General features: G+C 41.5%; 1 protein-coding gene across 19 annotated transcripts in view; it reads left to right on the top strand.

Moving 5' to 3' along the window:
• Positions 1-26782, top strand: part of PSPC1 (paraspeckle component 1) — a 141422-nt gene that overhangs the window by 7364 nt on the left and 107276 nt on the right. For all 19 annotated transcript variants that reach the window (XR_013960243.1, XR_013960244.1, XR_013960245.1 and 16 more), the window contains exons 2-3: positions 9292-9593; positions 26537-26632. Coding sequence is in view for 4 of the 19 variants with exons in the window: in XM_080662155.1 (XP_080518281.1) it covers positions 9292-9593; positions 26537-26632 (398 nt within the window). In the remaining 15 variants the exon portion in view is untranslated. The remainder of the gene's footprint in view (positions 1-9291; positions 9594-26536; positions 26633-26782) is intronic.

Genomic DNA, 26782 nt, shown 5'->3' with positions numbered 1-26782 from the left:
TTTGTGCAGACTGATGTAGGGACACAAGCTGGAAGGTAGGATTTGTATTGGTGGAGATTGTGAATTGTGCATAGATTTAAATTAGCATTTGCAGTGTGTGATCTTGGGCAGGTAAATTGAACATCTTTAGGCCTGTTTCCATATATGTGAAGTGGGGATAGTAACAGAACCTACGTCATAAGATTTGGCAAGGATAATGTTATAATGAATGGCTGGAATATAATAACTACTTGGTAAAAGTTTTTCTGATGCTGAAAGTTAAAGAAATCTCTGGTTTCATTTCAAATACGTATTTTTAATTGATTACTAATACTTCAGTACACATTTAGAGAAGTGGTTCTCAAATAGGGTAGTTTTGTTTTCCAGGGGACATTTGACAGTATCTGGAGACATTCTTTTCTTTTTTTTTTTTTTTAATATATTTTATTGATATTTCACAGAGAGGAAGGGAGAGGGATAGAGAGTCAGAAACATCGATGAGAGAGAAACATCGATCAGCTGCCTCCTGCACACCTTCCAATGAGGATGTGCCCGCAACCAAGGTACATGACCTTGACCGGAATCGAACCCAGGACCCTTCAGTCCGCAGGCCGACGCTCTATCCACTGAGCCAAACCGGTTTCGGCTGGAGACATTCTTGTTTGTCAAAACTGTGGGTTGGTTCTACTGACATAAACATCCTACAATGCAGTGGACAGCGACCCGCCCCCCCAAGAATGATCTTGCCCATGTCAATGGTGCAAACGTTAAAAAACTCTGAAGTAGCTCTGGCCAGTCTGTGGGTCTGTGGGTCAGTGGGTCAGTGGATAGAGTGTTCATGGGCCATGGACTGAAGGGTCCCAGGTTCGATTCCGATCAAGGGCACGCACCTGGGTAGCAGGCTCAATTCCTGGCCCTGGTCAGGGTGTGTGCGGGAGTCAACCAATGGATGTGTCTTTCTCATATCAATGTTTCTCTCTGTCTCTTCCCCTGTCCCTCCCATTCTCCTTAGAAAAATCAATGAAAAAATATCATTGGGTGAGTATAATTAGTAACAATAACAAAAAAAGTTATTATTTTGAGGCAGGAAGTAAAGAAATCAATGGTTTCATTTCAGATACATATTTTTAATTGGTTACAAATACTTCAATACACATTTAGAGCAGTGGTTCTCAATGGGGTAGTTTTGCTTCCCAGAGGCCACTTGACAGTGACTAGAAGCATTTTGTTTGTTAAAACTTCACGTTGGTTCTACTGACTTAAACATCCTATAATGCATGGGACAGCCCCTACCCCCAACAAGAATTATATTTCCCATTATGTCAGTGGTCTGAGGTTAAAAAACCCTGATGTAACCCTCGCCAGTGTGGTTCAGTTGGTTGAGCATTGTCCCATGCACCAAGAGGTAGCTGGTTCTATTCCTGGTCAAGGCACATGCATGGGTTGCAGGCTTGATCCCCAGTAGGGGATGTGCAAGAGGCAGCCTGTCATTTTTCTCTCCCTCTCTCTTCCCCTCTCTCTCTAAAAATCAATAAAAACATACTTAAAACAAAACACACAAATAAACCCTGATATGGAGCTATTTAAAATCATGAACAACATAAACTTTAAAAAAGCGTGATGGAATTGAAAATTCTGACCACATAAACATTTTCCTTGGGCCAAGAAGTATAAAAAATTGAACTCATTGCCAACAGTGAAGAATTACTTGATTTAATAAAAATAGAGATTCCTTGCTTCCCTTAAAACAAAACAAAACACCCACGCTAAGCCATGGCTGGTGGTCTCAGTGGTTAGAGCTTTGGCTTGAACATTGAAGGGTCTTGGGATCAGTTATCAGTCAAGTGCATGAACCTAGGTTGCAGATTCAATCCCCAGCTCTAGTCAGGGTGCTTGTGGGAGGCACCCAATTGATGTGTCTCTCTCACATCCATGTTTCTCCCTCCATCTCTAAAAATCCATGGGAAAAATATCTTCAGGGAATGATTAACAACAACAAAAGAAAGTTGTGAAATTTATCTGACTGAATCTGAAGAGGTGAATCCCTCTAGAAACACTCTTTAACTTTACAAAGGCCTCACCATGTTTTCTTATCCTCCTGCCCCAAACATCTATATATATAAAAGCCAAGCGACTGGAATGGCAGAACAAGAACGACTAGTTGCTATGACATGCACTGCGGTGGCCAACCAAGCCCGATGAGGGCCCTGATCAGCATCCCCAACCGCCCACTGCCCCTCTACCCCAGCCGGCGCATCCCCAGTCGGCCCTCTCTACCCTGATTGGGGGCAGGACCAGCTGGCCAGCCTTCCGCGTCCCCTCCCTGCCACTGCCTGGCCCTGACCAGTCCCCATTGGGGTGCTGGCCAGCTGGATCCCACCCTTGCATGAATTCATGCACCAGGCCTCTAGTCCTATATAATAAAGAGGTGATATGCAAATTAACCCTCAGGCCCTCACAGGATGGCTGCCTACGACCAGGCCGGCATGGGGGTTAGTGAGGGACGACCAAACGACTGAACAGCAGGCTGTGTGGGGCGACCAGGCCAGCAGGGGCGTTAGTGGGCCTAAACTGGCAGTTGGACATCCCCCAAGGGGTCCTGGATTGGATAGGGTGCAGGCTGGGCTGAGGGACCCCTCCCCCCGTGCATGAATTTTGTGCACCGGGCCTCTAGTTTTATAAAATATTTGAGACAGAAATGAATATGCATACACCCATCACCTAGATTTCACAGTTAAATGTTTTGGTATATGTTATGTTTATGTTAAACTAGAGGCCCGGTGCACGAAATTCGTGCACGGGGGGAGGGGTGTCCCTCAGCCTAGAGTGGAAGAGAGGGAAAGATAGAAATGTCTATGTGAGAGAATCACATCATTTGGTTGCCTCTTGCAATGGAGGTACATACTCTCGACCAGAATTGAACCTGGAACCCTTCAATCTGCCCCGACGCTCTGTCCACTGAGCAAAACGGGCTAGGGCTGATTTGGTGATTTTAGGTAATTACATTCATCTGTTTAATTCAGACTCGTGTATGATAGAGAACATTATCGCCATCCTTAACATTTCCTTGTGTCCCTTCTTATTCGCAGTTATACCTGATAGCATTTAAATTCAAGATTCCATTCCCAAAATGTACTTCACAACATATCACAGGTTATATGATATATTAAATACATAGTAACTATTCCTAGTTACTCATTAAATATTTGCTAGTACTACTATTAAGTGTAAACAACAAAGTGTCCATTTTGAATATCTATTAAAAGTTTGGATTCATTTGTCTTTGTAATATTAGCTCTGTAGATGGATTTTTGCATAAGTGTAGTACTTTGAAGCTGTTGTTAACATTTTAGGGATTGAATAAAGAGCTATTGTGACCTTCAGACTTTTTTCATAAGATAGTATATTTGTACTCTTACAAATGCATATGAAGCCTCTTTTACATCTCTCTGGAGAGTTCTCACAACACAAAGAAAAAGAACATACTTGCATTATTAAGTTTACCAGTTTGTTGTTGTTTTATATGCCTACGTTCTATACCAGGGGTGGGCAAACTTTTTGACTCGAGGGCCACAATGGGTTCTTAAACTGGACAGGAGGGCCGGAACAAAAGCATGGATGGAGTGTGTGTGTGAACTAATATAAATTCAAAGTAAACATCATTACATAAAAGGGTACGGTCTTTTTTTTTTATTTCAATAGTTTTATTCATTTCAAACATTTTAACAATGCTGAAACCGGTTTGGCTCAGTGGATAGAGCGTCGGCCTGCGGACTGAAGGGTCCCAGGTTCGATTCCGGTCAAGGGCATGTGCCTTGGTTGCGGGCACATCCCCGGTGGGAGGTGTGCAGGAGGCAGCTGATTGATGTTTCTCTCTCATCGATGTTTCTAGCTCTCTATCCCTCTCCCTTCCTCTTTGTAAAGTATCAATAAAATATATTTAAAAAAAACAAAAACATTTTAACAAGAAGAATGTAAACACTAATTATTATAATTTGAAACTTCAAAAAATGGGGGAATCATAGCACAATAACATACCTTATATTGAAGATGGCAAAGGCAAAATAAAATTGCCTAACAAAGGAAAGGTACAAAAGCCTCTCAAATTAAACTTAAATATAATAAACTAATTTAAAACTAAAACAAATAGAAAAGAACAAAATGTGTAAACAGTAAGTTAAACATTTTCTTTAGTGCAACTTCCAAATTATGCCCGGGACGTAGATGTAGATGGCAGTGTAGACTGGGTTGAAAGGTTTTTGGTCTTTAAAACATCAACTTCAGTGGGAACAGTGTTGTTGGTCTCCTTTTTTAGCTAATGCATCAAAGTCTGGAGTTAGTTTTGTTGTGGCTATTCTCAGGATAGATCTGAGGTGTTCGTCAGTTAAGCTGGATCTGTGAGGGACTTTGTTGATGTTCATGACGCTAAATGTCTGCTCACAAACAGGTTGACCCAAACAGCACCAGTATCTTCTGTGCCATCCTCCGGATGTTTGGAAAAGTGGCTTCATTAAGTGAAGCATAAAAGTCTCTTAGTTCAAGAGAGCTGAATTTCTCCTTTAGGACAAAGTCAGACTGAAGATCGATGAGTTCCAGTTGCACCTCTTCTGGTGCTGTTTCAGGGTTTTGTGACAAAGGACAGGCCACCAGTTGAAGTGACTGGTCAATTTTTTCAACATCAGAAAACCGACGACAGAATTCTGCATGCAGGTCATCCAGTGATTTGCTGTATTTCTTCACATTTTGGATGGTCTCCTTCTGTGTGGCTAGTGTGGTAAAATGAGTGAAGACTTTGTCTGAAATTTGTCTGGAAAAGAAAATCAGCTTCGATTTAAAGGCTTTCACATTAGTGTACATGTCATGTACATACTGATCTTTTCCCTGTAGCTTCACATTTAGCTCATTCAAATGTGAAAATATATCTACAGCAAATGCAAAGTCACACAGCCAATTCTTGTCACTCAGATCAGTAAATTCGTTAGACTTCCCCTTTAATTTCAAAAATGCACCAATCTCTTCTTTGAGCTCCTACAGTCACTGGAAAACTTTGCCCAAACTCAACCAGCGGACACGAGAGTGGTAAAGTAAGTTGTGGTGATCCGCATCAGTTTCCTCCAGAAACTTAATAAACTGATGGTGCTGAAGTCCCTTTGCTCGAATGAAATTAACAAGCTTTACGACTGGATTAACAACATGATTAAGTTGTAATATAGACTTGCACAATGATTCCTGGTGAATAATACAGTGAAGAAAAATAACATCTTGGTTAGGGTTCTCCTCTTCCACTTTATCCTGAATTCTTTTTAGCAGTCCAACATTTTTTCCAGTTAAATTTGGAGATCCATCTGTCGTGACATTAGCAAGTTTACTCCATGGTAGCTTCATTTTCTCGATGACAGTAGACACCCGGTCATACATGTCCTCTCCCCGTGTTTTTCCTTTCAGTGGCTCATGGCTAAAAACTCCTCCGTAATTTCAAAATTGTCACTAATCCCTCGGATAAAAATTAAGAGCTGAGCAGTGTCCTTTATGTCATTACTTTCATCCAATGCTAGTGAATAAAACTTAAAGAACTCTGCCTTACTATTTAACTTGCTGGCCAAGTCTTCATCAATCAGTTCCACTCGACGAGTCACTGTCCTGCGCGATAAGCTGAGTTTTTCAATCTTGCCTTTGCTCTCTGGACACAAGAGACCTGCTGTCTCTATCATACATTCTTTCAAAAACTCTCCTTCAGAGAGAGGTTTGCTAGCTTTTGCTAATTTGAATGATAGCATAAAACTTGCTTTGGTAGTTGTCTCTTGAATTGCAGTTTGTCTGTGAAAGACATTTTGCTGAGCCTGTAATTTAGCCATCAACCTCTGTGCAGTAGCCTCCCGTTCTTGAGGTGACTGCTTGCTAGCATAGTTGCCATGCTTTGTGGCAAAGTGACGGCTGAGATTGTACTCTTTGAAGACTGCAAGTGTTTCCTGGCATATCAGACATACTGGCATTGATTGGACTTCAGTGAAAAAATACTTTGTCGTCCACTCCCTCTTAAACACTCGGCATTCACTGTCCACTTTCCTTTTCTTTGGTCCACTCATGTTTAATATTGGGCTAAAACCAACAGTACCGTTCTCTTATTAAATTCTTTACTAAAATAACACAGTAAAGTATAAAAACAAGTGATTAAATTTGCTCTACTCTAACATTTTTGGTCTTCTAAAAAATATATATATAACAAAATCATCTGAAAAAGTTCAGACATGGGACAGAGGCACACCCTGACCATAGAGAACAACCCCTTTCCTCCACAGGAAACCTGTGTATCTTTCACACAGGCCCTTTGTTTATGGTAACACACATAGCTGCACATTGCTGTGTCTTCCAGACACACTTGTATGGGAGGTGCTAGGGCAGTGCAAAACATGGGTAACCAGTAGTTACCACTAGCACTTCCGTTACTGGCAAAAAACAGCCACAGTGCACATAGTGTGAAAGAGCCCATTATCAATGTCAGATTGCATCCACTGGACTCTATAAAAACAACCAAGTGCCACTTTTAAATGCCCATTGCAACAGTTTTTCTTATTAAAAGCTGGAAATGGCAGGATATTTATATATATACCCCTACTGTGACAGCCTGGCAGAGCATTACAAAGGAGAAAACCCAGCATCTGGTGATGTCCATAAGTACAAGACTTCAGGCTGTCATTACCAGGAAAGGGTTTCATCCAAGTATTAGATATGAACATTTGATTTTCAGTTTTTCATTTGTCCAGTTACTTCTGAAACCCTGAAATTAAGTGATTTTGTAATAAAATCTTTAGTTCATCACATTTCTATACAATCTTTTTGTTCAACCCACTGAATTAGGGTTCGTTCACACTAGCCGTGCTGCCGTTGCAGTGTGGTGCAGTACTGCAATGCAGCGCAGCTAGGGTTAATGCAGGGTACACAGGTTTCCATCATGTTTGCGTTGATGCTAATGTGCAGTGGTGCATGTTAACACATGCCTTGTAGCACGCATTTTTACAGGCGCAAGGGGGAGAAGCAAATGCAGCACAAAATGCATTTGTTTTGCCGCTAACACATGCGGTTAGTGGCCATGGTAGCGTTACTGATACCGCATCCGTATCAGCAAAAAAATGCAGCCGCAGCATGGCTAGTGTGACATGTCCTCTGTGTGTCTTTTTCCCTGCTGCGCGCATCCGCAGTGGGAAAAAAAACCTGCAGTGGATACGAGCCCTAAAAGCTGAAAGTCTTTGTTGTTTTATTAACAAGTCATTGTGATGTACAGAATGTGGGAACAGGAAAAAATTTTGTTTGAGTAGAGCTCTTAATCTTACCTCAGAAAGGCTCTGATACTGTGCTCTCCAGGGGCGTGTCTCCCTACATCACCATGATAACGTGTCTACGCATTCCCAGGGTGATGTTGGGAGACGCGTCCGTGGGCATTACAAGGAGACTCTGGAAGCTTGAGAGGTTGTTCCTTCTACTGAATGGGTGGATATAAATCCGCCCACTCAGAAGAAGGAGCTGCGGCCGTGTTTCCCGACGTTGCCATGTTAACACTGCTGCTGGTGAAGGAGTGGAGGGGAGAGCAAGAGAACCCTCCGCTCTTTCGGCTCCGCGGGCCAGATAGATCAGCCGAACGGGCTGGATCCGGCCCGCAGGCCGTAGTTTGCCCACGGCTGTTCTATACCTTCTTTCAAGAAGTATCATCTTTTGTGATTTCTAGTTTATAAGTGCATGTGCACTTGCTTTTCTATGAAATGGAGAGAACTCTTATAAACCATGAATGTGTGTGTGTGTGCTTCTTTCAATATAAAGCTGAGAAATGTGTAGCCCATGAAAGTATTTCTGCAGAAGTGATTAACAATAACTGATAGTTTTCACAGATAATCTATAATAATAACAGCGTAATATGCTACTTAAACCAGACAGCTGAAAGACCTTCCAGACGTCATTCTGGATATCCTTCCGGACGAAGCCACGGTGGTGAAGGCCAAGGCAGAGGTTGTTAGGGGCTATCAGGCAGGCAGGTGAGCAGTTAAGGGTGATCAGGCAGGCAGGCAGAGTGGTTAGGGGTGTTCAGGCAGGCAGGAGAGCGGTTAAGGGTGATCAGGTAGGCAGGCCAGTGGTTAGGGGCGATCCGGCGATCAGGCAAGCAGGCGAGCGGTTGGGGGCGTTCAGGCAGGCAGGCAGAGGGGTTAGGGTTGGTCAGGCAGGCAAGCCAGTGGTTGGCCTCTTAGTCTATAATAATAAAAGCATAATATGCTAATTAGACCAGACGTCCTTCCTGATGATGCCCGGGCTGTAAGGGAAGCCTGAGTCCTGGTTGCCTGCCCGTGGCCAGAGGGGAGCTGGTGCCGGCAGCCAGGGGAAGGAAGGCCTACTCTTGCATGAATTTTGTGCGTCAGGCCTCTAGTATAAAAGAAAAATGGAAATAGAAAGGAAAGGTGATTTGTTTGACATTGGAGAGGTAGATCTTTTATTAAGATATTGATAAATATGCCCTGACTGGTGTGGCTCAATTGATTGGGCTTCGTCCTGTGCATGTAAAGTTTTCCGGTTTGATTCCTGGTCTGGGCACACGACTATGTTGGGGCTGGATACCTGGTAGGGGGCAAGCAAGAGGCAGCCCATCAATGTGTCTCTCTCACATTGATGTTTCTTTCCTTTCCTTGCTCTCTAAAATATCAATGAAAAAAAAAAGATATATAAAAAATGCATGGACATTTTGTTTTTACAGTAGTTTCTTGTAATAGTAACTGGTACTTGGTCTTGAATAGTAATTATGTACAGTATTTCTTTTAACATATGTAGGAAATTTTAAAATATATTGCTTGGAATAATTAGTGTGTAATTTTTTATGAGCAGATAACATTAAGTGTTGGCTTTTAATAGGACATTGGGCTTGGGATTTTCTAGAACATTTAAAATTACTTACTTTTTATATATTTTTATTGATTTCAGAGAGGAAAGGAGAGAGAGAGATAGAAACATCAATGATGAAAATCATTGATTGATTCCCTACTGCATGCCCCCTACAGGGGATCAAGCCAGCAACCTGGGCATGTGCCCTGAGTGGGAATTGAAATGTGACCTCTTGGTTCTTAGGTCTGAAACTCAGTGGTGGGACTAAAATTAATTAACTTTTAAAATTAGCTTTAATTAATTTTTTGCTACCAAAATTGAAAGACACAGAAACAAAGTGGTTTTATCAGTCATTTCCTAAAACTACCCAGCAAGTCTCCCTAGAAACAAACCACTATTTTAAATTTTTTGTGTTGATATCATTAAAAAGTGATTTTTCCTCCTAAAAAGGAATCCAGAACACTGGCTGAAATTGCAAAAGCAGAGCTGGATGGCACCATTTTGAAGAGCAGACCTCTCCGAATTCGTTTTGCTACACATGGAGCAGCCCTGACTGTCAAGAATCTTTCTCCAGTTGTTTCCAATGAGCTTCTAGAGCAAGCATTTTCCCAGTTTGGTCCAGTAGAGAAAGCGGTTGTGGTTGTGGATGATCGTGGTAGAGCTACTGGAAAAGGTTTTGTAGAATTTGCAGCGAAACCTCCTGCACGAAAGGCTCTGGAAAGATGTGGTGATGGGGCATTCTTGCTAACAACGTAAGTTTTAAATATCTTGTTATTTCCTAGGCAGTTACATATGGGTTTCTTTCTGTTTTGGATTTCTGTGTTTCCTTGTAGTTCATATTATCTTGGCATATGGTCAGTAGGTATTGAGAAAAGACTCAGTGAAGATTAATAGGGAATTTTTGTGTACCTCTAGGAATTGGGGTCATACTTTCATCTAACTTAAGTATATGGATTCATACTTGAATTTTAGGGACGTTTCAGATTATGATTTTCATTTAACTTTTTGAACATCTATTATATGCAAAGCAAAATTTTATAGAGGAGATAATTTGGGTTAAGTTTCAAACCAATAAAATAAAGTGAATATGGTGATAAAGCAAGTCACATGAATGTTTTGGTTTCCCAGTGCATGTAAAAGTTATGTTTATACTATATTGTAGTCTATTAAGTGTGCAATAGCATTATGTCTAAAGTACATACTTTAATTTAAAAATACTTTATTGCTTAAAAAAACAAATGCTATTGAAAGAATGGCAATGATGGTAGACTGCTGGACACAGGGTTGTCCCAAAACTTCAATTTATAAAAGCACACAATATCTGTGAAGTGCAATAAAACAAGGTATGTCCATCCTATATAATAAAAGCCTAGGTGGTGTCACACCCTCACACAAAGCTTTCAGGTCATCACAAGATGGCCACTCCACGTCGTCACAACATGGCCACCACAAGATGGCTGCCCCCATGTCATCACAAGATGGCCCCCACAAGATGGCCGGCAGGGGAGGGCAGTTGGGGGTGACCAGGCAGGCAGGGGAGGGCAGTTGGGGGCCATCAGGCTGGCAGGGAAGCAGTTAGGCATCAATCATGCCAGCTAGGGGAGCGGTTAGGGGGCAATCAGGCTGGCAGGCAGAAGTGGTTAGGGGCAATCAGGCAGGCAGGTGAGAGATTAGGAGCCAGCAGTCCTGGATTGTGAGAGGGATGTCTCCCAAGGGGTCCCAGATTGGAGAGGGTGCAGGCTGGGCTGAGGGACACCCTCCAGTGCACAAATTTCATGCACCGGGCCTCTAGTATCTACACTAATAAAAGAGAAACATGCAAATTGACCATCACTCTGCTACGCCCACAAGCCAATCAGGAGCGAGTATGAAAATTAATTCAAATATGGTGATGCCACAGAGCTGGAGCAAGCAGGAGGCTTGGGTTGCCCCTGGTGATGGAGGAAGCCAAGCTTCCTGCCTGCCCTGGCCGGCCTTGGCCTCTGCTCAAGGCTACAAAGTTTCAATTATCCTATCTAATAAAGAGGGAATATGCTAATTAACCATCACTCCATCACAAAGATGGCTGCACCCACAGCTGAGGCCAAGTTCCCATAAGGAGCCTTAACAAGCAATCAGCAGGGACCTGAGGCTACGCCTTCCCCTGCCCCTGTGGGGCTTGACAGGGGACCTCAGGCTGGCAGGGCTTGACAGGGAATCTCAGGCCGCAACCCCCACCTGCGGGGCTTGACGGGACCTCAGGCCACCTTCCACACCCAGCAGGGCTTAACCGGGGACCTCAAGGTGTGCTTCTCGTCCTGGTGCTGGGCTAGGGGACCTCAGGCTGCTACCCCCACCCCAGCGCCAGGCTGGGGACCTCAGGCCACGCCCCCCACCAGTTGGGGCTTGACAGGGGACCTCAGGCCATGACCCCACCCCAGCACCGAGTCAGGGGACCTGAGGCTGCGCTCCCCTGCCTGGTGGGGCTTGACAGGGGACCTCAAGGTGCACCCCCAGTGCTGGGTCGGTGGAACTCAGGCCGCGCCCCCTGCCCGGGGGGACCTGAGGCTGCACCCCCCTGCCAATGGGGCTTGACAGGGGACCTGAGGCTGTTCTCCCCTCCCAGTGCCAGGCCGGAGGACCTGAGGTTGCGCCCCCCCTCCTGCCTGGCGGGGTTTGACGTGGGACCTCAGGCCATGCCCCCCACCCAGTGGGGCGTGACAGGGGATCTCAGGCCATGTCCTACACCTGGCTGGGCTTGACGGGGGACCTCATGGCATGCGCCCTCCTCCCCCCCCTCCCGGGTCTGGGCTGGGGGACCTCAGGCCATGCCCCCCGTCCTGGCGCCAGGCCAGACCTGTGGCTACGTTCCCTGCCTGGCGGGGCTTGACAAGGGTGGGACTAGCGAGGTCTGGATCTATCCCAATGAGGGTTGGGGGGCTGGCCAGGTCTGGGTCGCACTCGATTTTGAGGCACATGTGGGTGGGCAGGGACTTGACTCTGGGTCCCGTGGTGTGCCCCAGACTCTGAAAGGAGGAAGGTTTTCATATACATTTTACTAATTTTCTTCCATCTCTGACACTTCTATTATAGAGAAAGGGCAAATAGTAATATTAAATTTTTCCCTCTAATTAATCCCCTTTTAATGTGCACGAATTTCATGCACCGGGCCACTAATAAATATAAATAAATCCCAGATCCCTGCTTCTAGCCGGCCCTGGCCTCTGCTTAAGGAGGCGCTGGGAAAAAAAAAAAAAAAAAAAAAGGAGGGGCTGGGAGCCTGGATTGCTGGGGGCATGGCCAGCCTTCAAACAGCCCTCAACTCCTCACCCAGGCTGGCCACACTACCATGGGGTGAGGGTCCCCGCTGGGGGGCTTAGCCAGCCTGCAAACAGCCATCAGCCCCTCACCCAGGGTGGCCAGACACCCCAGTGGGGACCGCCATCCTGAAGTGGGTATGGCCAGCCTGAAAACAACTCTCAGCCCCTCACCCTGTCAGTGGGGGTCAGTTGGAGGTGATCAGGACAGCAGGGGGGCAGTTGGGGACGAGCCGGCCAGTGTGGAGGGAAAGTGGGGGTGAGCAGGCCAGCAGTGGGGGGTAGTTGGGGGTGATCAGGCTGGCGGGGGAGGCATTTGGGGGTGAGCAGGCGGCCGGCGGGGGGGCAGTTGTGGGTGAGCAGGCCGGCAGGCGGAGCGTTTAGGAGCCAGCAGTCCTGGATTGCAAGAGGGATGTCTGACTGCCGGTTTAGGCCCGTTCCCTGTAAACCGGCAGTAGGACATCCTTCGAGGGGTCCCAGATTGGAGATGGTGTAGGCCGGGCTGAGGGGACCGCCCCACCCCCCATGCATGAATTTTGTGCACTGGGCCTCTAGTTTAAATAATAAATGAAAACAACATGTTCATCAACTTTATTGGGGTATAATTTACATACATCAAAATGCACTCAATTTTATTTTATTTTATTTTTTTAAATACATTTTATTGATTTTTTACAGAGAGAAAGGGAGAGGGAGAGAGAGCCAGAAACATCGATGAGAGAGAAACATCAATCAGCTGCCTCTTGCACACCCCCTACTTGGGATGTGCCCACAACCAAGGTACATGCCCCTGACCGGAATCGAACCTGGGACCCTTGAGTCCGCAGGCTGACGCTCTATCCACTGAGCCAAACTGGTTAGGGCAAAATGCAGTCAATTTTAAATCAATGAGTTTTAACAAATCATATGTATTCACACAATGTACCATCATAAGATAAAGAATATTTCCATCATCCCACAAAACTACTTTTGTGTCCTTTTGCATGTATTCCCCACTCCTTATCTTTGTCCTACACAGCTATTGATCTATTACTATAAATTAGTTTTGCCTTTTCTAATATTTCATAAAAATGGAAACATATGTACTCTTTTGTGTCTGATTTATTTTGCTTAGCATAATGTTTACAAGATTGCGTCCTTGTCATTGTATTCGTATTTTGTTCTTTTTTCATGCCTGAGTTGTATTCCATCATATGATTATAACCACAGTTTGTACAGTGACCTAAGGTTGGACATTCAAATTTCTTCCAAATTTTGACTATTATGAATAAAGCTATGATGAGCATTTGTGTATAAGACTTGTGAACATTATGCTTTCATGTGGTTTCAGTATATTTAAGAGTTAATGGCTATATATTCACCCTTATAAGAAATTGCCAAGCCCTAGCCGGTTTGGTTCAGTGGATAGAGCGTGGGCCTGCGGACTTAAGGGTCCCGGGTTCGATTCTGGCCAAGGGCATATGCCTGGGTTGCGGGCTTGACCCCCTCCCCCCCCAGTAGGGGGCGTGCAGAAGGCAGCCAATCAATGGTTCTTTCTCGTCATTGATGTTTCTATCTCTCTACCTCTATCTCTCTCCCTTCCTATCTGAAATCAATAAAAAAAAAAAAAATTAAAAAAAAGAAAAATTGCCAAACCCTTCCAAAATGGTTATACCATTGAACTCTCCCACCAGCATTGAATGGGAAAGTTCTAGTTGCTGCATATTTCTATCAAAACTTCATAGTGTCTCTGTCTTTTAGATATCTTGAGTGTAGAATATCTTCGCAATGGGTTTTATTGTGGTTTAAATTTTATATTCTAATGACTAATGATGAGTATCTTTTCATGTCCTCTTTACTCTTTTTATATTTTTGTAAAGTATTGAAAGCTTTTATTTTTTTTTATTTTTTTTTTAAATATATTTTATTGATTTTTTTTACAGAGAGGAAGAGAGAGGGATAGAGAGTTAGAAACATCGATGAGAGAGAAACATCGATCAGCTGCCTCTTGCACGCCCCCTACTGGGGATGTGCCCGCAACCAAGGTACATGCCCTTGACCGGAATCGAACCTGGGACCCTTGAGTCTGCAGGCCGACGCTCTATCCACTGAGCCAAACCGGTTTTGGCGAAAGCTTTTATTTTTAATTGGGTGGTTTGTCTTATCGCATTAACAAATTTGGGAACAGGTGTGTATTATGACTATTTGTCCTGGACTGTGGGTTTTTAATTTTCTTCATAGTGTTCTGCAAAGAGCAGAAATGTTTATATTTTATGAAGTCTAATTTATCAAATATATTTTTTTATGGTTTGTTTGTGCTTTTTGTAACGTTGTATTAAATCATTGCCTTTCCTAAGGTAGGTAATAAAGCATTTCTTGTGTTTTCTTGAGAAATTTTATAGCTTTTTTATTTATACCGGTAATCCATTTGGAGTATAAGGTAACAATTCATTTTTTTTTCATATAGATACCCATTTGTTCCAACACCATTAATTGGAAAGAGTATTTATTTCTTCTTCGTTACCTTTTATCTTTATCAAAAGTCTGGAAAAGAAAACCTGCACTCTTTTCTCTTTCCTTGACCTGTACTGTACATTCTTTAGCCTAAACTTTGAAATTGGGTAATATTCAACTTTATTTATTTTTTTTCAATTTTTTTCTGGTTATCATTTTTTCTATTTATAACCTTATTGTGTTTTAAAATCAGTTTGTCAATTAAATATCTTACTGGGCCTTTTTTTTTTTATCCTCACCCAAGGAGTGAGGATATTTTTTCCATTGCTTTTAGACAGAGTGAAAGGGAGGGAGGGAAAAGAGAGGGAGAAACATTCATGTGACATCTATTGGTTGCCTCCCACAAGCACTCCAGAGGGTGGGGGGTGGTGGGGATTGGATCTGCAATCCTCCCATGTGCAGACCGACACTAACCACTGAACTGGCTGGCCAGGGCTCTCCTGGGCTTTTGATTGTAATTACATTGAGTCTACAGTTCATTTGGGGAAAACTGACATCTTCACAGTATTGACATTTTCCAATCCATGAATATGGTATATCTCTCCATTTACTTAAAATTAATTTTATGTAATTAAAATAGTCATTAAACCTGTTGCTATATTAACATGCCTTTTCTTTCAGTTTGCAGATATTCTTTTTTTTAAATTTCCAGTAAAACGATTTTAAATATAATATTACATGCAATAAACCCTAATATTTCAAGAAAAACGATCTTAAAATAATAATGTTACATGTAATAAACATTAATATCTCAAGAAAATGATTTTAAATATGATGTTACCTGCAATAAACACCAATTATTCAAGAAAAATGATCTTACATATAATATTACATGCAATAAACATTAACATTTCAAGAATAAGTGGATTTTAAGTATAATAATATTATCAGAATTGTACTAACATAGTATGATATCACAAAAGTTGTAGGAAATATAAAAAACCTGCAAATAACAGGATTACTTCTATTATAGGATATTTTCCCCCTCTGGCTCTATTTTTGTTCAGCAGTTTATGTTTTTCATTATATTCCACAAATGAGTGAGATGATATGATATTTATCTTTCTCTGACTGGCTTATTTCACTTAGCTTGATACTTTTAAAGTCTATGTTGTCGGGTATGAGTATTGCTACTCCAGTTTTTTTTCTTTTCCATTTTCATGGAAAGATTTTTTCCATCCCTTCACTTTCATCCTCTGTGTGTCTTTTGTTTTGAGGTGGTTCTCTTATAGACAGCATATAGTTGGGTCTTGTTTTTGTATTTATTCAGCTACCCTACACCTTTTGATTGGAGCATTTAATCCATTCACATTTAGGGTTATTATTGAGAGGTACTTATTTATAGCCATTTTAATTCTGTATGGCTAGGTTTCTCTCTGTGTTTCTTCTTCTCAGCAATCCCTTAGCATTTCTTGTAATGCTGGCTTGGTAGTGATGAACTCCGTTAGCCTTTTTCTGTCTGGAAAGCTCTTTATTTGACCGTCTATTTTGCATGATAGCCTTGCTGGATATAGTAATCTTGGTCTCAGATCCTTGCTTTCCATTACCTTGAGTACTTCATGCCATTCTCTTCTGGCCTGTAGAGTTTCTGATAAATCAGGTGTCAGCCTTATGGGAACTCCTTGTAGTTAACAGTTTTCTTTTCTCTTGTTGCCTTTAAGATTCTTTAATTTTTGGCATTTTAATTATGATGTGTCTAGGCATGGGTCTGTTTGGGTTCTTCTTGTTTGGGGTTCTCTGTGCCTCCTGAACTTGTGTGACTTCCCTTTACCAGGTTAGGGAAGTTTCTACAATTATTTCTTTAAACACTTTCTCTATTCCTTTCTCCCTTTCTGCCTCTTCTGGCACACCTTCTATTCTAATATTGTCATGTTTCACATTGTCCCACAGCTCCCTGAAGCTGTCCTCCTGTTTTTTAATTGTTTTTTTTCTAAAGGGTTCTGTGATTGAGTGATATTTTCAACTCTGTCTTCTAATTCACTGATTCGATACTCAGCCTCCCCTAATGCTGTGTATTCCTTCCAATGTGTTCTTTATTTGTGTTATGTCATTCTTTATCTGACTGTTCTTTTTTATAGTTGTTACATCTTTTTTCATACTGTTGAGCATTTTAAAAAATATATATTTTATTGATTTTTTTACAGAGAGGAATGTAGAGGGATAGAGAGTTAGAAACATCGATGAGAGAGAACATCAATCAGCTGCATCGTGCACACCCCCTACTGAGGATGTGCCTGCAACCAAGGTACATGCCCTTGACCGGAATCGAACCTGGAACCCTTCAGTCTGCAGACCGAAGCTCTGTCCACTGAGCCAAACTGGTTAGGGCCTGTTGAGCATTTTTACCATCATTACTCTGAACTCTGTTTCAGATACATTTCTTATCTCTGCTTCATTTATCTCTTCTGGAGAATTCCCTAGTTCTTTCAACTGAGGGTTGTTTCTTTGTCTCCTTTTTTGGTTGTTTGGGTTTGTGACTATGTTTTAGGTAGGTCCTCTACACCTCTCAATCTCTAGTGCAGGACAGTGGACAGTGTTAAAGGCTATTTCTGACTAATTGGATCAGGCCAAGACTCAAAGCCTCTAGAGACTGCCTGTGTCTATAGACTTAATAGGATTCTGACTTGAATGGCCCCAAGCAATAGTCCTCAGCTGTGGCAAGAGTTTTTTCATCAGTGTGGCTGTTGCTTCTGCCTGGAGGCTAATTGTTACTTTTAATCTCTTATGTGGCCTCAGGGCACGGTGGTATTCAATAGGGTGTGTCAACTGTCTTCCCCATAGGCAAGGCAGATGTCTGTGTGGGAAAGATGTCCTCCACTTTGTGAGGGAATGACTCAGCCCAGGAAGCTTGGGGTTTCTGCCTTCTGAGCTCTATCCCTCGAGTCCCCAGTCCTGGGTTCTGCTCTCAGAGCTCCAGTCCACTTCATCCTCCCTCTGCTAAGGTGAGTGGCTCCACAAGGAATTTTTGTGAGTTGGCCCTTTATGAGGGTGTCTGAACTTCCAGCTGCCACTCCATGGCAGCAAGCACCCCACTGTAGATGTTATGTGGGTACCCTCCTCAGTTTGGTGCTCTCTGCTGGGGAGACCAGCTTTGGGATTAGGTCCCAGAGTTCTCAGTGGCATCTCCCCCCTGCCCCCCTCCCCTGACTGCTGAGATATTTCTCCAGGACTTCAGTTTCCATCTCTCGGTTCCCTGCCACCCCTTTCCTGCCTCTGCCCCTCCTACCAGTCTCTATCTGGTCTCCACCTTCGGTCCTTGGGTATCAGGGTTCTCTACTTTCAGTTATCCATTGATTATTCAGGAAACCTTTACGTATTTCAGTTGTAATTTGCAGCTTGTTCCTCGGATCGTGTCCATGCAACATGCCCCTTGTTTCCTGCCATTTTTAATCTCTCCTAGAAATCAAGAAATTCTTGATATTCATCCTTAGTCTATAGTTTGTATTTGATGTATAAGGTTTTTATTTGATTACTAGTGGCCTGGTGCTCGGATTCGTACACAATGAAAGGAAATTAATTAGAAGAAATATTTTAATATTGCTATTCGCCCTTTCTCTAAAATAGAAGTGTCATCCAAATTCACGATCAACAATGACAGATCAAAACACACGTGTGCAATTGGTGCCGAGAGCTTTATATGTATTGCACATGCACGAGTCAACGTTTAGTTTTAAATTGCCAGTGCTTGTCATTTGTACTGGCCAGTCGATTCATCAGATGGACATACAGTCGGTTACTTAGCCTTTATATATATAGATTGCATTGATTCCTTTTATCTCTGAAACTGTGCCCACCTCTGGTACTTGCTGTGCTATCAGTTGGAATCATTCAACTGTTTTAGGGTTTGGGGAATTGGGTACAAAGACTATGTAAAAAAATTGTTTTCTGCCCCCACCAGCTTAGTTTGGTGAATTGTAAACCATTGTTCAGTTTGTTTTACATCATGCCGAAACCGGTTTGGCTCAGTGGATAGAGCGTCGGCCTGCAGACTGAAAGGTCCCAGGTTCGATTCCGGTCAAGAATCACGTACCTTGGTTGTGGGCACATCCCCAGTAGGAGGTGTGCAGGAGGCAGCTGATCGATGTTTCTCTCTCATCGATGTTTCTAACTCTCTATCCCTCTCCCTTTCTCTCTGTAAAAAATCAATAAAATATAATTAAAAAAAAATGTTTTCTGCCCCCACCAGCTTAGTTTGGTGAATTATAAACCATTGTTCAGTTTGTTTTACATCAGTGGTTCTCAACCTTCCTAATGCCCCGACCCTTTAATACAGTTCCTCATGTTGTGGTGACCCCCAACCAAAAAAATATTTTCGTTGCTACTTCATAACTGTGATTTTGCTACTGTTAATGAATCGTAATGTAAATATCTGTGTTTTCCGATGGTCCTAGGCTCTATAGCAGCGGTTCTCAAGGTTGCTATAGAGCCTCAGACTATCGGAAAAGACAGATATTTCCATTACAATTCATTAACAGTTGCAAAATCACAGTTATGAAGTAGCAACGAAAATAATTTTTTGGTTGGGGGTCACCACAACATGAGGAACTGTATTAAAGGGTCGCGGCATGAGGAAGGTTGAGAACCACTGCTTTAGATGGTTAAGCATTTGTGCCATGTCTGCTGTTTCACAACACTGCCAACTTGTTCTCTTAGAGACTTTGGTCTTATCTCCTTTGCTTAGAGAATTTTCTCCCAGTTACGATAGACCTTGATTTTCCATTTTTTTTCAAATTTTGCTGGGATGTTATCTCCTGATTGTATTACATTAAGATAGCATCACTCCCCATGCTTTACTCTCCAGTTTTTTTTTCTTCAGAGAATTTACAGTTTTAATTTGTATGTCTTTCTCTGCGGCAGAATGTAAGCTCCACAAAAGCAGGGACTTAGTTTTGTTCAATACTATAATCCTAGCAGCGGTATTCTAATAATTCCTAACCATATAGTAATAAGCTTATAGTAATTATTTAATGAATGAATGAGGGAAGGAATGAAAGCAATAGACAACGCATGTGATAGTATTTTCCCCCACTGCTAACTTTGGTTAATTGGTGTTTTTTAAAGTCATAGCTAGGCATTGGTAAAAATATATATGTGTATGTGTGTATATATATGTGCACATATATATATATATACACACATATATATTTTTTAATATATTTTATTGATTTCAGAGAGGAAAGGCGAGAGAGAAACATCAATGATGAGAGAGAATCATTGATCAGCTGTCTCCTGGACACCCCTATGGGGGATTGAGCCCAAAACCCAGGCAGGTGCCTTTGACCAGAATTGAACCTGGGACCCTTCAGTCCGCAGGCTGACACTATCCACTGAGCCAAATCAGCTCTTGCGTAGCAATTGGTAAATATTTAACCAGTTCTTACAGGTAGCTTTTAGAATAATTGAAAAACAGTTTTAATGGGATGGGTAAGGTGTTGAATATTTTATTATCTGTCAGATATTTCATAATCATGATCTCTTAGATTTCCATAACAACACTGGCTATTATTTGTCCCATGTTTCAGGTGAGAAAATTAGGCCAGAGATGTTAAGTGTTTTGCTTAAGATTGCTCAGCTAAAAAGTGGCAAAGTTTAGTCTGATGCTAAATTATTTTTTTTTTATAATTAAAAAAAAAGTTTTTATTGGTTTCAGACAGAGGAAGGAAGAGGGAGAGATAGAAACATCTATGAGAGAACCATAGATTGGATGCCTCCCGCATGCCCTCTAATGTGGATCGAGCCTGCATATGTCCTCACTGGGAATCAAACCTTGTCCTCCTGGTTCATAGGTCAGCACTCAACCACTGGGCTCTACGGATGCAAATTCTTGCCTTTAAAAAAAATCACTGATTGGCTTCCTCCTGCATGCCTCCCACTGCGGGGAATCGAGTCTGCAACCCGGGCACCTGCCCCTGGCTGCAATGGTACTTGGGACCCTTTAGTCCGCAGGCAGATGCTCTATCCACTGAGCCAAACTGGCGAGGGCAAATTCTTGATTTTTATATTGTGCTACAAGTGGAGTTATTTATTCTTCCTGTGCCTCCATGCTCAGGAACTTTGTTGTTAGTTAAACCTTGTCATGGAATTCAGGATGTTGTTTTCTGGGCTGCTAGATCATTGGGTCTCAGTTAAAATGTCACTTCATGGAGAGGATTTCCTGACTGCCTTATCTAAAGTGTGTTCCCTCTGTTCTTTCTAATAGCTCTTAAAATGATTACACTCTTTTATCTCTCAGAAGACTTTAGGGATTATTTTGTTTACCCTTGTATTCCTGGCCCTAAGTACTTACTAGGTATACCGGTTAATAATTGGATTTTTTTCCATAGATGGAGTTACACATATGTTGATATATATGTGCTTTGATATTTATGCTATTTTGTTGTATTGACAACAAGCTTCAAAACTTCATATGTCAAATTTGCTGAAGGTGTTAACATCATAGATATTCTTACACTTAAAAATGTCAAATTTCATGCCAAAAAAGAGTATTTGTGGGAAGTTATAATTCATTACTTTATTTTGAAGAAAAGTGCTGCTGAATACTTCAGGAAACTTATGGCGAACATGCTCTATCTCAAGATACTTGTGAACTCTCCTTTAAATGTGATGTTTCTATGTGAAAAACGAAGAATGTTCAGGTTAACCGAAAAAGTTTGAAGACCAACAATTTCAAGCATTATTGGATGAAAATGCATGTCAAACTCGAAACAACTTGCAGAAAGATTAAATGTTGCTCAGCAAACAATTTCCAATCATTTACAAGCAGTGGGAAAGATTTTAAAGGAAGGAAAATGGGTGCCACATCAACTGAACGAAAGACAAATGGAAAACTGAAAAGTCAACAGTAAAATGTTGCTTCAGGGGCACGAAAGAGTCTTTGCATCGAATTGTGACTGGTGATGAAAAGTGGATTTATTTTGAGAATCCCAAATGCATAAAATCATGGGTTGATCCAGGTCAACCATCAACATCGACTGCAAGGCCAAATTGCTTTGAAAAGAAGACAATGCTCTCTGCATTTGGTGGGATCAGGAAGGTATGGTGTATTATGAGTTTCTAAAACCAGGTGAATCCGTTAATACTGATCGCTACCGACAACAAATAATCAATTTGAACCATGCTTTGATCATGAAAGGACTAGAATGTTCCAGAAGACACAGCAAAGTAATTTTGCTTCATGTTGACGCACCATCACACTCTTCAAAACTAGTTAAAGACACATTGAAAGATCTTGCCTGGGAATTATTAACCCACACGCTGTGTTCTCTAGACCTTGCTCCTTCAGATTACCACTTGTTCTGATCGATGGCAGTCGCACTTTCTGAGCAGCACTTCAAAACATACGAAGAAGTGGAAGATTGGGTCTCTGCATGGTTTACTTCAAAACAAGAAGTATCTACAAATTACCTGAAAGATGGGGAAATGTCTAGCTAGCAGTGGACATTACTTTGAATAAAGCACTTTTGATATTTCTCTTGAAATTATCATGTTTTCTTTGATTACAAAATCCACATTATTAACTGGTACTAGGTAATGAATTATTTATTGATGAACAGACTGAATCTCAGACATCTGAGTTAAATGAAGTGATTTGGTATCATAGTGATTTATTTATTAAATGTAGACATATTGTGTAATGAAAATTTCTTTAAATTGTCTTAAAATGGTATATATTACAAATGGTTTATGTATTTGTACAGTATATATAATTATTAACATATGGAAAAGTATGTGTACATTATGTACTTATGCTCTTTTGAAATTATAAGAGGGAGAAAAATGGGGGTGGAGGAAAATTAAACACCTTTATTTCTGATAATAATGGTATATCCACATTGTTAAACATTAGAATCGCACCTAGCTCATGCCTAGAATTGCACAGGAATGATAGACACTCAATAGTGAAATTTTTCTCTTTCTAGCTTTTTAAATTTTTAAAAAGATTATTGCAGGTTAAATTAAATGAAAATTCCAGAGAGAGGGGACAATAATAGGTTTACAGTTGTTTGTATAGAAAATAAATAAATAATAATATTATTGTAGACTTACTTTTGCCCCAGTCTATTTTTACCATTTTCCAGCTGATACTTAAAAATAATGTTGGAGCCCTAGTCGGTTTTGGCTCAGAGGATAGAGTGGACTGCGGATTGAAGGGTTTCAGATTTGATTGGGGTCAAGGGCACATGCCCGTGTTGCGGGCTGGATCCCCAGTAGGGGTCATGCATGAGGCAGTTGGTTAATGATTCTCATCATTGATTTTTCTATCTCTCTCTCCCTCTCCCTCCCTCTCTGAAATCAATAAAAAAAATATTTAAAAAATAATAATAACGATGTTGGAGTTGCTTCCCTAAAAGCAGAAAAATGTGACTCTGGCCTGGTGGCTTAGCTGATTAGAGAGTGTTGTCTCGTATACCAAAGGGTTGTGTGTTTGGTTCCCGGTCAAGGGCCCAGATCTAGGTTTTTGGTTCCATCCTGGTTGGAGGCAGTCATTAGATGTTCCTTCCCTGCTTTCTCTCTCTCTTGCTCTCTCTCAAAATCTATAAAAACATATACCCTTAGGTGAGGACTAAGAAGAAAAATGCAAAAAAATGTGCCCATTTCAATTTTGGTTAGGAGAAGAAATTTTCTCGTTAAAACAATCCTTTAATGGTATTTGCATTTACTAATTGTTAGCATTTGCCACATTCCCTCTACCCCTCCACACTATGTACACACCCAAATTTTGCTTGCAAATTCATTTGTTAATCAGCTACAGATTTTATACTATACCCCTGAATACAGTACTTGGCATGTGTCTCCTGAGAATATTCTCTCATAAAGCTACAATATCATTATCACACTGAGGAAATTTAACATTTATTCAGTATTATCTAATATAGTAGAGACCTGGTGCATGAAATTGGTGCACAGGGGTATGTGTCCTTCAGCCCAGCCTGCACCCTCTCCAATCTGGGACCCCTCAAGGGATGTCCGACTGGGCAGTCGGACATCCCTCTCACAATCCAGGACTGCTGGCTCCCAACTGCTCGCCTGCCTGCCTTCCTGATTGCCCCTAACTGCTTGTGCCTGCCAGCCTGATCACCCCCTAACCACTCCCCTGCCAGCCTGATTGATGCCTAACTGCTCCCCTGCCAGCCTGTTTGCCCCTAATTGCCCTTCCCTGCAGGCCCGGTCGCCCCCAACTTCCCTCCTCTGCAGGCTTGATCACCCCCAACTGCCCTCCCTTGCAGGCCTGGTACGGCCTGGTACCTCCCAAATGCCCTCCCCTGCTGGCCATCTTGTGGCGGCCATCTTGTGTCCACATGGGGCAGCCATCTTGTGTGTTGGAGAGATGGTCAATTTGCATATTACTCTTTTATTAGATAGGATAGTCTATGTTTGAAATTTCCCCATTGCATAGTAATATTCTTTATAATTTTTTTTCAGTCTAGTAATCAAAGACCACACACTGAATTTAGTTGTCATCTTTATCTATAATAGTTCTCCAAATGACAAAATGTCAGTGCCAGGACATTGGCACTTTAAAAGACATTTTGTTTCTAATTTTTTCTTTCTTTTTTTTAAAAAATATATTTTTATTGATTTCAGAGAGGAAGGAATAGGGAGAGATAGAAACATTCATGATGAGAGAGAATCATGGATCGGCTGCCTCCTGCAAGTCCCCCATTGGGTATCGAGCCCACAACCTGGGCATGTGCCTTTGACCGCAGTCAAACCTGGGACCTTTCAGTTCACAGGCCAATGCTCTATCCACTGAGCCAAACCGGCTAGGGCTCATTTTTTATTTCTTAAAGTGGGGCAAAAGTAAGTTTATATCAAGCTTTTTAAGGTATTTCTTTCTCTTTTTAAAATTGATTTCTGAGAAGAAGGAAGAGGGAAAGAGAGATAGAAACATCAACGATGAGAGAGAATCATTGATCAGCTGCCTTCTGCATGCCCCCACTGGGGATTGAGCCTGCAACCCAGACATGTTCCCTGACCAGGAACCATGACCTCTTGGTTCATAGGTCGATGCTCAACCACTGAGTTCAGGACAGTTTTTTTCAGAATGTGCTTCAGTTTTTTTTTTTTTTCTTTTAAGTTTTAAGAGTTTATGCTTATTCTTTTTTTGGGGGGGGGGTTTATAGGAAGATTTTTGGACTTTCTCCTTTACATCTCTACCTACTTTTTTACCTTTGGGATTTATTTATTTATGGTAAATCCAAGAACAACTTTAAAAAATTTTATTTTAAAGATTTTTAAAAATTGATTTTTAGAGGGAGAGGCCGGAGAGAGAAACATTGATATGAGAGAGAACAAGCTATTGGCTGTCTTTGCATGCCCCCTATCAGGGATCAAGCCCATATTGATGTAGCTCAAATCATTGTTATGTGTAGTATTAATCTATTTGATATATATTAGTCCCTTTCATTTTTTTTTCTTTTTGAGAAAGAATTTATTACTTCTTCCTAATTTACCAATTCTCCTTCAACTCCTAGGGCTTTCTTTTAACTGAGGAGAGACAGTTGTGGCTAGGTATTTTTTGTTGTTGTTAATCGTCATCCAAGGATATTTTTTTCATTGCTATTTTAGAGAGAATGGGAGGAGGGCAGCGAGAGAGGGAGGGGGAGAGAGAGAGAGAAACAATGTGAAAAAGACACATCTATTGGTTGCCTCCCTCAGGAGTCTCGACTGGGAACGGGGATCAAACCTACAACCCAGGCATGTACCTCTGGCTGGGAATCGAACCCTCTACCCTTTGGTGCTGACCCCCTAACTAACCATAGAACCTCACTGGCTAGGCAGGGCGTGGCTGGATATTTAAATCACTTTTAATTAGTAATTAAAGAAAGACAAACTTAAAAAAAATATTATGTTGGTAAATATTTAAAAATACACAGTGAATGAAAATGATGCACATGAGCGTTTTTATAACTCCTGGTGCAAATGAAAATTGTTTATTTTCTTTTTGGAAGGCATTTTGCTACTGGGTATAAAAACCAGGGCCTGGGCTGGGGAGAAGCCTGAAACCGAGGTACATGCCCTTGATGGGAATCAAACCTGGGATCCTTTGGTCCGCAGGCCCATGTTCTATCTAGTGAGCCAAACCTGCTAGCAGTCTTTTTTTTTTTTTTTAAATTCTCACTTGAGGATATGCTTCCATTGATTTTAGAGATAGAGCAAGGGAGAGAGAGAAACATCATTTAGTTTTCTTCTGTATGTATACCTGACCAAGGATTGAACCTACAGTTTGGGTATGTGCCCTGACTGGGAATTGAATTTGTGACCCTCCATTGCATGGGACAACGCTCCAACCAATTGAGCCTCACCAGCCAAGGCAAAAAATTTTTTCAATTAGAGTTTACATTATTTCCTACTGTTTTTGATACCCTCTTCCTGTTATCTTGCTCCTTGAATATGTTGTATCTTCTGATTCCCTTTCCTTCCCCTATGCCTGGCTGATACCTTTTAGGTCTCATTTCATGTTTTAGAAAGACTTTTCTGAAGAAGATTGGTTAAACACAGAGGCTATGAGAGGTAGGTAGAGATGGGAGTTTGAGGTCGTGGGAAATGGGAACATGATACCATATACATAAAATATGAATTAGGTACTCATTCCTATTCTTATCCTTCATACTTTATAAAGGTTAACTACATGTTTATAAAGGTTCATAGTGGGTTTTCTTCTCTCTCATCTTAAATAGACTCTGTTCTCTAGAAACAAGCATTCGTCTTTGTCTGACTTTGTTGTTCACCTGTGTCTGGCTCAGCAAATGGTAATTGATTTTCTGAGTATATATGATAAGTTCTGAGAAATTTATCTTGAGAGACAGTTTCCAAGTATATATCTTGGAATTATAAAACATTGCTAAGAGAACGTTAATTTTAGATACTGTATTAATCCTTATTAATGCTCTTTACCTGTCCAGGACCCCACGTCCCGTCATTGTGGAGCCAATGGAGCAGTTTGATGACGAAGATGGCTTGCCAGAGAAGCTAATGCAGAAAACTCAACAGTATCATAAGTAAGATTGTGTGATAAAGATATTTTACATATGTGCCATCTAGGCTATTTATTACGTCACATTTGTTTTCAAATATTTTTGGATTATAAGGTATTCTGTTTAGTCATATAATCTGGTTATCAGAGTGGCCTGGTCTACATGGAATGCTAG

This window comes from Plecotus auritus (genome assembly GCF_963455305.1).
Source record: "Plecotus auritus genome assembly, chromosome: 3".
Classification (NCBI taxonomy): Eukaryota; Metazoa; Chordata; class Mammalia; order Chiroptera; family Vespertilionidae; genus Plecotus; species Plecotus auritus.
Note: the sequence above shows the minus strand (reverse complement) of the source record. Positions and strands in the feature narration are given on the sequence as shown.